General features: G+C 65.3%; 1 protein-coding gene across 1 annotated transcript; it reads left to right on the forward strand.

Annotated features, from left to right (window-relative positions):
- The first annotated feature begins 1,928 nt into the window (after positions 1 to 1,928).
- NPTX1 (neuronal pentraxin 1) lies at positions 1,929 to 5,737 on the forward strand. Its single transcript, XM_054645129.2, has 5 exons — positions 1,929 to 2,441; positions 2,594 to 2,801; positions 3,220 to 3,464; positions 3,551 to 3,730; positions 3,826 to 5,737. The coding sequence occupies exons 1-5, from the start codon at positions 1,995 to 1,997 to the stop codon at positions 4,045 to 4,047; spliced, it is 1,302 nt and encodes a 433-aa protein (XP_054501104.1). The 5' UTR covers positions 1,929 to 1,994; the 3' UTR covers positions 4,048 to 5,737.
- The last annotated feature ends 7,193 nt before the right edge of the window (positions 5,738 to 12,930 follow it).

Genomic DNA, 12,930 nt, shown 5'->3' on the forward strand with positions numbered 1-12,930 from the left:
CCCAGGAGCCTCAGCAAGGCTCCAAAGGACACCCAGGTCTCATGAGCACTGGGACAGGTTGGATGGATGCTGATGAGAGCACTGCAGGATGCCCATGAAGGTGCCCAGAGGTGCTGAGCACCCTGCACACCTCCTGAGCTCTCAGCACTTTGGTCTGCAGTGCCCTGAGTTCCCCAGGCTGGCATAAATGGGCAGCAGAACATCAGAGATTTGCCAGGCTGCCATCCTGCTCCTGCTGAGAGCCCCAGGGGCTGGGCTTGGCCACCAAATGCTGCTTTTACTGTACCACAGCAGGGCTGGATGGGCAGAGAGGCTCCCAGGGGCAGCTGAGCTGCCTTTGAGGAGGAAACACTCCCTGACACATCAGTGTGTCACAAACCTCCCGGGGCTGGATACAGACCTGCTCCAGGAGAGGCATCAAACCGGTCCCAGGTAGCACAGAGCAGCTCAGGCAGCCCCAGCCAGGGCTCCTCAGGCCTGCTCCAGGCACATCAAAGGGGAAAGGACCACAGAGCCCTTGTGTTTTATATTCTGCAAATCCATGAACTGAAAACCTTTGTATTTTATTGACCCACTTCGCTAATCAAAATTAATTACTTCATATTTCACAGGATAACTTGGCATTATGCAAATACTCCAGCCATATGTGCTGCTGCAGTGCCGAGCTGAGCTGAGGGGGCCACAGTCCCCCAGCAGCCCTGCAGGCTGCTCTCCAGGCCAGGAGTTTCCACCACATCACAACGCAACACAGCACCCAGGAGAGGACAAGGATAAATCAACAGGCAGGAGAGGCTCAGGGGGCTGGGACAGCTCCGTTTGTGCTCGGGTGGCCTGGCCAAGGACGTGGGGAACAAGGGCAGGGGACACTGCTGGCTGGATGAGGATCGGCCTCGGCTGAAGTGCTGAAGATGAGAGAAGTGACAGCTCCAGCAGCCACGAGCTATTCCCACCAAGGACAGATCCAGACATTACCTGCAAGGTTCTTTCTCTGATTAATAAAGAAGCAGAAAACGGCTGCCGTGCACCCAGAGTGGTGCTGGGCACCGGCACCGGGGGGAGCAGCTGTCCCTGGAGTGACCGGGGCCCGTCCGGGCTCTCCCCGGGCCGGCAGCCCCGCAGCTCATCCTTGTTCTCCCCGGATCCCGGGGGCTCCCCCTGCTCCACGGGGCACCGACCCCTGGGGCACCCACAGCGCCAGGAGCCCGGCACGGACACCCGGGGGGCACCCACGGGGCACCCACAGCGCCAGGAGCCCGGCACGGACACCCGGGGGGCACTCACGGGGCACACAGGGCCCCGCAGCGGCAACCGCACCGCACACACCAGTGCGTGAGAGCCCGCAGACAGCCACGTGTGCAGCACAGCCCGCACAGCCTGCACACACACGCACACACACGCATACACACATGCACACACACACACGCACGCACACGCACGCACACTCACACTCATCCCCCGCACTCACACCCGCACATCCCCGCAGTCTCCCCTGCCCACGCGCCGCCCACGCGGGCTCTCGCCCACGGACACACGGACACACACGGACACTCACGGACACAGGTGGACACACACGGACACAGGCGGACACACGGACACACACGGACACACGGACGCGGGCGGACACACGGACACACGGACGCGGGCGGACACACACGGACACACGGACGCACACGGACACACGGACGCACGCGGACACACGGACGCACACGGACACACGGACACACACGGACGCACGGACACACGGACGAACACGGACACACGGACACACGGACGCACACGGACGCACACGGACACACGGGCGCGCTCTGTCGCTCCCAGCGCCAGCCCCGCACGCTCTCGCACTCACTCCCGCCGCGCTCCCACGCGGGCCCCCCCGCCCGGGCCGGGATTCCGCGCTCCGTGACGCCCCGCGCGGCCCCGCCCGGCCGCCATAAAAGCGGCGGCGCCGCAGCGGAGCCGGAGCCGGCCCGGAGCGAGCGGAGCCGAGCGGAGCCATGGCCGCGGGGCCGCCCGGCAGCCGCCGCCGCCTCCTGCCGCTGCTGCTGCTGCTGGGGCCGGCGCTGGGGCCGGCGCTCGGCCAGGGCCTGGGGCAGACGCGCTTCATCTGCACCTCGGTGCCGCTGGACGGGGACGTGTGCGCCGCCTCGGCGCTGGGCACCGGCTCGGCCGAGGAGCTGAAGGGCACCGTGCTGCAGCTGCGGGAGACGGTGCTGCAGCAGAAGGAAACCATCATGAACCAGAAGGAGACGATCCGCGAGCTCACGGCCAAGCTGGGCCGCTGCGAGAGCCAGAGCGTGCTGGAGCTGCCCGGCGAGGGAAAGGGCAGGAAGGGCTTTTCCAAGAACACCATGGGCGACCTGTCGCGGCCGGCCGCCGCCGAGACCCTCAGCCAGCTGGGGCAGACGCTGCAGTCCCTGAAAACCCGGCTGGAGAACCTGGAGGTACGCGAGGAGAGCCGGGGAGCCGCGCTGCCGGGCACCGGGAGCCACGGGGAGCCGGGGCGGCCGCGCATCCCAGCGCGGGGAGCGCGGAGCCGGGCAGCGGGAGCCGCCTCCCGGTGCTAACAGCCCGCTCCTCTGCTCGCCCCTTGCAGCAGTTCAGCAGGATGAACTCCTCCAGCCAGACCAACAACCTGAAGGACATCCTGCAGAACAAGATCGATGACCTGGAGAAGCAGGTGCTGTCGCGGGTGAACAGCCTGGAGGAGGGCAAGCTCAGCCCCCGCAACGAGTCCGAGGAGCGCGGCAAGATCGAGAGCACCCTCACCTCGCTGCACCAGCGCATCAGCGACCTGGAGAAAGGTACCGGGCGCTGCCCACCCCCGGGACCCCCGGGCCGGCTCCCGGAGCTCCCCCGCCGCCGGGACCGGGCGCTGCCGCACGATGCGGAGCCGCTCCCGCGGGCGGATCTTTCGAGCCCGTCCCTGTCCCCCAGCTCGGCTGTCCCCGTGGCAGGGGTCGGGGCTGGCCGATCGTTGAGGTCCTTCCCTGCCCAAACCCTCGCTCGGTGGCTCCCGAGGCGGCCGGCGCCCGCGGGCTCGGTACCGGGGATGCTCCGGGCGCTGCCCGCCCCGGGGATTAGGGAGCCGCGCGGCGCCGGAGGGATTTGCTTCTCGCTGCCATCTCAAGGCCCGTTACATAACGGGGTGGGGAGGGGGGGAACCCCCAAAGGGGCGGAAAGGGGGCCCGGCAGGAGCCCACCGCCCCCGCGCTCCCGCAGGCCAGAAGGACAACCGGCCCCCGGACAGGTTCCAGCTCACCTTCTCCCTGCGCACCAACTACATGTATGCCAAGGTGAAGAAGAGCCTGCCCGAGATGTACGCCTTCAGCATCTGCATGTGGATCAAATCCAGCGCCTCCCCCGGCATGGGCACCCCCTTCTCCTACGCCGTGCCCGGGCAGGCCAACGAGCTGGTGCTCATCGAGTGGGGCAACAACCCCATGGAGATCCTCATCAACGACAAGGTAGGGTCCGGGCCGCGGGGAGGGCGCTGGGCTGGGGGGCGGCGCGGGGGGACCCCCGTGTGACCACCCCGAGCCGCTGCCCGCAGGTGGCCAAGCTGCCCTTCGCCATCAACGACGGCAAGTGGCACCACATCTGCGTCACCTGGACCACGCGGGACGGGGTGTGGGAAGCCTACCAGGACGGCACGCAGACGGGCAACGGCGAGAACCTGGCCCCCTACCACCCCATCAAGCCGCAGGGCGTGCTGGTGCTGGGCCAGGAGCAGGTAAGGGCCGGGGCGGCCGCGGGGCCCCGCTCGCCGGAGCCCCCGGGGGCACGGACGGGGCCGGGGGTGCCCCGCTGACCGCGGCTCCTCCGCAGGACACGCTGGGCGGCGGCTTCGACGCCACGCAGGCTTTCGTGGGGGAGCTGGCCCACTTCAACGTGTGGGACCGCAAGCTGAGCCCGGGGGAGGTGTACGGCCTGGCCACCTGCAGCTCCAAGGCACTCGCGGGCAATGTCATCGCCTGGGCCGAGGCCAACATCGACATCTACGGCGGGGCCACCAAGTGGACTTTCGAGGCCTGCCGCCAGCTCAACTAGGGCCACGGACAAGCGAGAGAAACCTCCTCAGCGGGTTCTTTTATTTATTTTTTTTTTTCCTCCTTGTTTTGCGCAAAAACGACCGAGAACGAAGCCACCCGACTTGTCCCGGGAGCAGGGATGCCCCGGCAGCGGGGCGCCCGCCCCCGGAGCCCCACGACCCTCCGGTTTCTGTCTTGCCAACGTCCTTCAACGCCTGCGTGCCTTGGCCTGGCGCGGCTGCGCCCCCCCGCCGCCCCCCGGCCCGGCCCCCGCTTCGCCGCCGCTTTCCTCGGGCACCGGCGCCTGAAAAGGCTGCGGGACCCGGCCCGGAGCCCCCTCGGGGCTCCTCTCTCTGTCCAGCCTGACCCCCGGGAGGCCGCTGCCCCCAGAGCTGGGGGAGAGCTCTAACATCCCCCCCTCCCCAGCTGCGCTCCGAACCCGGGACCCCGAGGAGGGGCGACCCCTCCGCCCGTTCCCCCGGAGCCCCGCGCCCCTCCCGGCCGGCGCTGCTGCCGAGCACCACAGCCATAGCCCCGGGCTGCGGCGGGCACCGGGGCGGGACCCCCGGCCGGACCCCCCGGCCCCGCTCCCCGACCTGCCGCACTCAGGAACCCCCGGCCCCGCCGCCTGCAGCCCCCGAGGCTCCTACGCGCCGTAGCTGGTGACAAATAGCCTTTACCGTCCCCTCCAGCCCAGCTCCCACTGACAGGTCTGAAGCCTTTCTGCTTTTGATAATACACTCTCTTGTTTCTCTTACTGTAAAGGGAAGTTTATTACCAATAAAAAAAAGGGTATTTTTATGAAGATTAAAAAAAATATATATAGAATTATCAGCGCTCCCTGAGAGAAAAAAAAAAAGTGCTTTGAGATTCTGCAGGATAAAAAGAGATAAAGAAGCGTATTTTGAGATAACAGATGCATTTTGTATGGTTTCCTTTTCTAAACTCCTGGTTTGTACTACAGATTGCAGAAATCACTCCCCAGCCCCCCTCCTGCCCCCCCAGGGCAGCCCTGGGCGGCAGCGGAGGATGAGGCAGAGAATTCACCCGGGGCTCCAGAGCCTCACGACCAACTCCAAAGATGCGGCAAAGACACGGGCGGAGCGGAGGGGCCGGCGCGGGCCCGGGAGCTGCCCCGGGCACGGAGCTCGGAGCTCGGAGCCCGCCCCGCCTCGGCTGCCCCGGGGGCCGGCGCAGGCAGCGGCAGCCCCGGAGCGAGACCCCGCGCACGGCTCAGGGCAGCGGAGCCTCAGCCGCGCTCTTGGTGCGAGAAAAAAAACCCCGAACCATCGAGAGTTAATTTCAGTTCCTCCCAAGCCCCCGTTCACATCGGCGAGCACAGGCAGAACCTGCTGAGAACAACAGCGAGACCACGGCACGGGTTTCACCTCCAGCCCCAGGTGCGTTGGATTTGCCAAAAAACCACGAAAGGGTGTGATGTCAACGCAGTGTACATAGTGTACAGTAGGGGAGAGAATCGATGTATCTTAATTTGTCATTATTTTGCTAACCAAAGCTGTACATTTTTCCTACTCCTGGCTCTGTCTCCTTTGGGATTTGAAGGGGTTCTGACACCCCGTGCATCCGGCCCGCATCGGCAGTTCTGACAATGCACTGTTTCTACGGATTCTCATGCTTTTTCCATTTTATTGCTGGGATTACATGAATTGTTGACTTTATTTTTACACAATAAAGCGTGAAGAAAGACACCGGCTTCTCTCACGTGTGTCTGTTCCCTGAGCAGCCAGTGCTCAGCAGCTTGTCTTTTTCCACAGGAAGGTTTTGTGCCTGCATGAAGCAGAGATTTCTGCCCAGTTCCTCTCGGAGCTGGCTCAGGCACTCCCTGAGCCTCTGTGCCAGGCTGTCTCCTTCTCCCGTGCCCTCACACCACGTCTTTCCCTGCTTTATGTAACACTAACCGATGTATTTTTCCCTGAAGCCGCTGTCTGTGAGCTCCCTGTGGGTCCTGCCAGGCTGGTGCAGGGACGGTGGCACCCGGGCTCTGCAGGAGCTGCTCCGGGTGTGGGCACCGTGACAAAGCCCGGGCCCCGCTGCCTCCGCCGCTCCCTCGGGAGCCGGGCTGGGCTCCAGCCGCAGTTCCTGGAATGCAGCGCTCCCGGGGGAATCTGAGCTCACAGGGCCAGGTGGGAACAACAGGCCAGCGCAGTGTCCCCAGCACTGTCCCGAGAGCTGCAGCCTCCCCCGGACCCACAGGACCCGCATCAAACGTACAGGGAGGGAAATCATCATTTATCCCTTGTAGGGAGGGAAATCATCATTTATCCCTTGTAGCCAGCTCAAAGAGATCGCCCACACAGCCCCCTCGAAACGCCCCCATCCCACTGCAGGGCGGGACGGGTGGGGTGGATCCAGCCCGGGGCTCTGCCTCGGGCACGGCAGGACATGGGACAGCGGGAGGGACATGGGACAGCAGCAGGGACACGGGGACAGTGGCAGGGACACGGGGACAGCCTCGAGGGACACAGCTGGGGGAGCTCAGCAGAGCCCTCGCTGCTGCCACAGCCGGGGACAACCCAGGAACTCTCAGCTCCCAGGGGCTGGGGGTGGCAACGGGGACAGTCAGGGCAATGGCCACAGGGAATGTCACAGCAGTGGCCACAGGGAATGTCACAGCAATGGCCACAGGGACAGTCAGGGCAATGGCCACAGGGAATGTCACAGCAGTGGCCACAGGGAATGTCACAGCAATGGCCACAGGGACAGTCACAGCAGTGGCCACAAGGAAGGGCACTGAGGGTCCTGCAGCCACTTGTGCTGCACCTTCCCAAGAACTTCCCCAGTCACTGCAGCCTCTGGGAAAGGTGTCCCTGACTGGTCACCTGCCACCTCCTACCCCGGGGTCCCGTCCTTCAGCCAGCCCTGCCACCCCCATCCAGCCTCTTCCTCTCCAAAGGGGAGAGGTGAGACACAAGGGAAAGGTGAGACACAAGGGAGAGGTGAGACACAAGGGAGAGGTGAGACAGACACCTGGGCTGTTTCAGGGCACTTCAGCGAGCCCACGGGGACAGCCGAGTGTGATGTGCCACCCGTCCATCACCCACAGTCAGAGAGGAGGCAGGGGACAGCTGCTGAGCTGCAATGACAGAACCCCCAAACAGGCGGCTTCAGCTTTCCCTGGGGTGCCTGGCAAGCGCTGCTGAGGTGGAAATCGGGCTGTCCCCCAGCCCGAGGCTGTGCAGGGCCAGGGCAGGGCGGGGAGGCTACGGTGGGATGGGATGGGATGGGATAATGGGATGGGATAATGGGATGGGATGGGATAATGGGATGGGATATTGGGATGGGGACGGGGGCGGAGGCAGCCGCAGGAACTCCCGCACTCAGCGGGTAACAAACCCTGCTCATCGCCCCCGGCCTTCCCGGGGCTGCGAGCGACCCTCGAGCTGCTCTTGGCCCCCCCAAAGCCTGCGGGTATCGATGGGTGCCCTCAGCTCGGGCAGCGGGAGGCAGAGCAGCCCCGGGCAGGGCCGGCCCTGTCCCCGTCCCTGTCCCCGTCCCAGCTCCTGCGGGAGGGAGGGAAGGAGGGAGGGAGGATCCTGGCAGCGGTGGGAGCAGCCCGGCCCATCAATCTCACACCGTCCTGACACTCCCGCTGCACCGGGAGCCGCGGCTCGGGTTTGGTGGTGGCAGCAGCTCTGCGGTGACACCAGCCCCGAGCCGGGATCAGGGAGCGCTTCCCGCCCCAGAGCACTAAATCCAGCAGCTTTTAGAGCAGATGGAGATCTTGGGCTGCGTGAGGACAGGCCCAGGAGCCGGGAGATGGCTCGCAAATACCGCCGGGGGCGAGGGCCGGTCCTTAAGGGCAGAAGCAGCTGGGATTTACAGCCCTGATCCGGCTCCTCTGCAGACACATGGCAGGGACCGCCGGGCCGGGCTCTCTGCATCCTCCTCTGCATTCACTGCCTCCTCTGCTCCCAGTGCTCCCCCGGGGCTCCCAGGGGTGACAGGAGGTGATGGGGAGAGCAAAACTGAAACACGCTGCGTTTTACAGCGAAGCATCCCCGAAAAAAGGAGCCAGCGTGTCCTGGAACGGCCTTTCCCACCTGGCTGCATGCACGGGAGCGCCCGGGGCCGCCCTGCGAGCGGAGCTGCCTGCGGCAGCGGGACCGGCAGCGTCCCAGAGCATCATCACCATCATCACCACGCAGCCCGCGGCGGGCGAGGCACTTAATAAATGCCGATGTTGGATTAATTAGCAGGGAATGTGTCACGGCGCGCCGGCTGCGGGAGCACATGGCTCCAGGAGCCCCGGATTAAAAATGCATGAGGCAGGGAACGAGGGACAGCCCCCGACAGCCAGGGGGGCTCAGCTCCCCCCGCACGGGCACGGCTGGGCCGGGGAAACCACAGCAACGTCGGGCACGTGGCTGCAGAAAGCGCTCAGCCTGCGCTGCCGATGGGGGATGGAGATCCCCTCCTTCCCACCACGGAGCTGATGGGGGATGGAGATCCCCCCCTCCACCCCAGCACGGAGCCCATGGGGGTTCTACATCCCCTCCTCCCCAGCACGGAGCCCAGAGCGGGCCGGGAGCAGCAGCACCCGAGGGGGATCCCGGCCCTGGGGCTCGGCAGCAGCTCCAGCCTGAGCTCCCCCGGCCGGCTCTGGGCACCACGGGGAGGGTCCCGGCTGCCAGAGAGCACCCGAGGCTCCCCAGGGACACCGAGGGGCTCCAAGGAGCCGCCCTCAGGCTGGCACGGGAGGAGGAGGAGGGCGGGGAGGTGGGCGGCAAAGGCCGCAGCCGGGCAGGGCTGGGGACATCCCGGCCCGGGGAGGATGAGGATGGGGATGGGGATGAGGATGAGGATGGGGATGGGGATGAGGATGAGGATGGGGATGGGATGGATCCCTGCGTGAGAGGGCGGGGGCAGCAGGGCCGAGCCCAGGGCACCGCGGGTCGCTGGACACCGCCCCGGGCACCGAGTCAAGGCCGACAGAGCGTTCCGGTCACAGGCGTGAGTCACGGGCTGCGACTGCGGCCCTCAAATGCCACTCGGGAGCCGGTGCTGGCAGAGCATCGCTTCCTACACCCCGAGGCACTGCCCGGGCATCCCGGCCAGCACAGCCGGGCAGGGGCTGCCTCGAGCCCTCCTTCCTCCGGAGAGCACGGCCAGAGCCGGCAGTTCCAGAGCCGGCAGTTCCAGCGCCAGCGCCGCTGCTCGCAGCCTCCCCACGGGGCTGCTCCCCCAGCCAGGCTGACTCGGGCACCAGGGCACCCCATCCCTCCCTCCCCCGCTGCAGAACACGGGGCTGCCCCCCCGCTTCTGCCTTCTCTGAATCTTTTCACGGCCTTTTCCCGGGCTCCTCCTCCTGCGATTTTCCCAGCTGCTGTCAAACGTCACCTTGGCAGCTGCTGCCTCCATCCTTCCTATTCATCCCGGCGGATTATGGAGGGGCTGGGACCTCAGACTCCACCAAGGAGCTCTGGGCGGATCCTGCTCTGGCTGGGGGTCCCGTGGGGGGTCCCGAGCCCCTCCCGGGGGCGCAGAGGGCAATAACAGCCCTGGTCCCACCGGAGGGTCCCCCAGCGAGCCCGCTCCGCCCTGGGACAGCCCGTGGGCGTGCACGGAGCAGAGGCAGACTCTGTCTTCCAAAGCTGATTAAAAATAGATGCAGCATCAAACTAATTATGGAGATTAATTAGCATTTGTGGAGCAGAGTGAGCACGGGAGGGGGCACACGGGAGGAGTGGGTGGTGCAGCGGGGTCAGAGCCCACCCTGTGCTGCCCCAGCACCCCCAGTGCTCCCCAGGACTTGGGGGTACCGGGGCAGCACATTTGGGGGGTCCCCAGGCCCCCACTTCCCTCCGTGTCAGCAACAGATGCCAAACCCCACAGCGCTGCTGAAATGAGGTCAGCGATCGCCTGCGGCGCGTTGGAGCATCGCTCATCCTGCCCCGCAGCCCGGGCCGGCGGCAGCCAGGGCAGGAGGCATGGAGAGCTCTGGAGCAGCCCGGAGGGCAACGACAGCACCCTGAGCACCCCACACCTGGCGCCTGCCCCCCAACACCCGGTGGGGCAGGAAAACCCCACAGGGACACGGCAGCGCTGATTTGCTCCTTCCGGAAAGCGGAGCAGGACCCCAGGTGCCCCCAGTGCTGGTGCCCACCCCCTGCTCACACCTCTCCAGCCCCCCAAAGCCTCCCCGTGCCCAGGCGGTCTCGGGCACCGATGATGGATTTGGGATGGGCTGTGTGTGCTCCACAGCTGGCGACGCTTTCGGGTCCCTTCTGCTCCCTCCCCAGGCCCCCTGTGTTGGGCTGGGAGAGGAGCCCCGGGCCGGAGGATCACGGCACCCCGGCCTGCCCGGGAGCCCCAGCTCGGTCTGCCTCGCACTCCCGACAGCCAGAGCCCTTCCCCAGGGCTGGAGCAGGGGCAGCGCCCCCGGCACCTCCTGCTGCCCTTTCCGACCCGGCCTCGGGAGCGGCTCCTGCCGCCTCCTCCCTCCCCTCGCTCCCTCCCGGCGCATTAGGCAGAGCCCGGGCAGGAGGATGGGAAAGGAAAGGAAAGGAGCGGAGCCTCTTTGCAGCAGAGCGGAATTTATCCACCTGCAGTCGGAGGCGTCAGGAGGCTCGGGGCGGCCGCACAGACCGGCCTGACCGGGGGCTTCCGAGGGGGACTCGGCTCAGAGGCGGCACCAGGAGGGGCCAGGGTGTTTCCCCAAGGGACGCGGATGTCCCCGGCCCCGGTGGCGCCCCTCGGGTGAGGCAGAGCCCGGCTGCAGCCCAGCCCAGCCCTGCCTCGGCAGTTCAGGCACGAGCAAGAAGCACGTCGAGCTAATTGGATCCCAGTTTACCGCAAACAAAGAGAAGGCAGGTGACATTTACCTAGCGGAGTAATTGATATCCGAGTAATTTGTTGGAGTAACCTCATTACACGCCAGCTGGATTTCCACACCCTCCCAGTCCCACTCATTACAAACAAGGTTTGTGTGTTAATCAGAGCGCTTTAATCGAGGCGCTGCCCACCATCCCTCCGGCAAGTTACAAAGCCGCCAGATTTATCACAGACTCTAAACGCTCTCCCAAGAATCGCTGGGGATTTTAGAGCAGGCAGCGCTGCTCCTCGGGAAAACAGCGGATATTTGTCCCTGAAGCGATGCACGGGGCAGAGCCGGCTCCGGCACCACCTCTCCTCCCTTCCCGCAGGCTGTCCCTCCATCCCCGGCCCGGCTGATCGCCTCCTCCTCCTCCTCCTCCCCGCACAGGCAGGAGCTGTTCCCTCGCCAGACACGCGGCTCCAGTCACAACACGAGCCGGGAGCCGCTCGGCGGAGCCTCCCACGCGGGGAGCGCGGCGCTCCCGGAGCCCCACGAGCCGAGAGAGCCCCGGCCCCGCGCTGGAGCTGCGGGCAACTCCACAAAAACAGCCCCACGAACCGAGAGAGCCCCACGAACCGAGCCCTGGCTCTGAGATGGAGCTGGGGGCAACTCCACAAAAACAGCCCCACGAACCGAGAGAGCCCCACGAACCGAGAGAGCCCCACGAACCCAGCCCCGGCTCTGAGATGGAGCTGCGGGCTTGAAGCACAGCCCCACGAACCAAAACCCACGAATACAGCCCCGGCTCTGAGATGGAGCTGCGGGCAACTCCACAAAAACAACCCCACGAACCGAGAGAGCCCCACGAACCGAGCCCCGGCTCTGAGATGGAGCTGCGGGCTTGGAGCACAGCCCCACGAACCAAAACCCACGAATACAGCCCCGGCTCTGAGATGGAGCTGCGGGCAGCCCGGGAGGCTCTCGCAGCCCCACGAACACAGCCTCGGCTCTGAGATGGAGCTGCGGGCAGCCCGGCGTTCCCGGGGCTCTCGGAGCACACCCGCAGCAGCCGGAATTGCTGCTAGCATGGTCCAGGGTACGGAAGCAAGGAGGATTTTTGCATGGTAACCACAGATGTTTTCCTCAGCCGCACATGAAGGGGTCTCGCTTTCTCTCTGCCCCGGCTTGGGGGCTGACCTGGTCTCGGGGCCAAACAGGGAATGGGGAAGGGGTGGCTCAGGGACACAGGAACAGACACAGGAACAGGGGAAGGAGCCAAGGGGGTCTAACAGCTTCTCGAGGGAAGCTCTTTGTGTCTCCCTCGACCAGGGAATGCCCCCAGGGTCTCCCCACAGCCCCACGAGCAGAGCCCAGCTCCGAGCAGTGACCAGCTGGGCTCCGCAGGCACGGGCACGCCGTGCCAAGCAGGCGGGCCAAGAAAAGCAGGAAAAAGCGTGTTCCTAAGGAAACATCCTGCAGCGAGCCCCCGAGGTGGGAACCAGCCCAGGAATCCATCACGGGCTGCTCCCATAGCCTCGGCTCGCGGTTTTAAAGCTGGCCCCGCTGCCGGGGTGGGGACAGGGCACTCCCAGCGCGTCCCCATGGACGGACCCAGCTCATGGGGGACCCCCAGAGCATCCGTGGGCTGCAGGAATGCCCCTGCACCTCTGCTCTGCCCCCGGGTCTCCGTGGCTCCTTGGCTGCCCAAACTCCACCCAGCAGCCCAGGAGGGGAAGGGAGCAGCTTCCAGCCCGCACAAGCTGCTCCATCACCCTAATGTCACAGCTCATAATCATCTCATTTGCTATTAATTTGCTTGTCAAGAGAAATTCCACTCATTTGCTTTTAATTAATGGGGCCTTAAAATAAAGCCGGGGGGGGGGCTGGGGAGAGGATCAGGGAGGATCAACCAACACCAACAACGGGAAGAGCAGTTGGGGGGAGAACCGTTTATAGGACAAAAGGAGGGGGAAAGTAAAGAAAAAAAAAGGACAAAAGGACAAAAAGAAAAAAAAAAGAAGGAACCAAAAGCCCTGCAAGGGAGCGATGACGTTCCCCAGCTCCCTCTGCACACCCGGGCTCTGCCCAGGAGCCACCACATCCAAGAGGCCTCAGCTGCCACGGGAG

Source organism: Agelaius phoeniceus, chromosome 19, assembly GCF_051311805.1.
Source record: "Agelaius phoeniceus isolate bAgePho1 chromosome 19, bAgePho1.hap1, whole genome shotgun sequence".
NCBI classification, from domain to species: Eukaryota; Metazoa; Chordata; class Aves; order Passeriformes; family Icteridae; genus Agelaius; species Agelaius phoeniceus.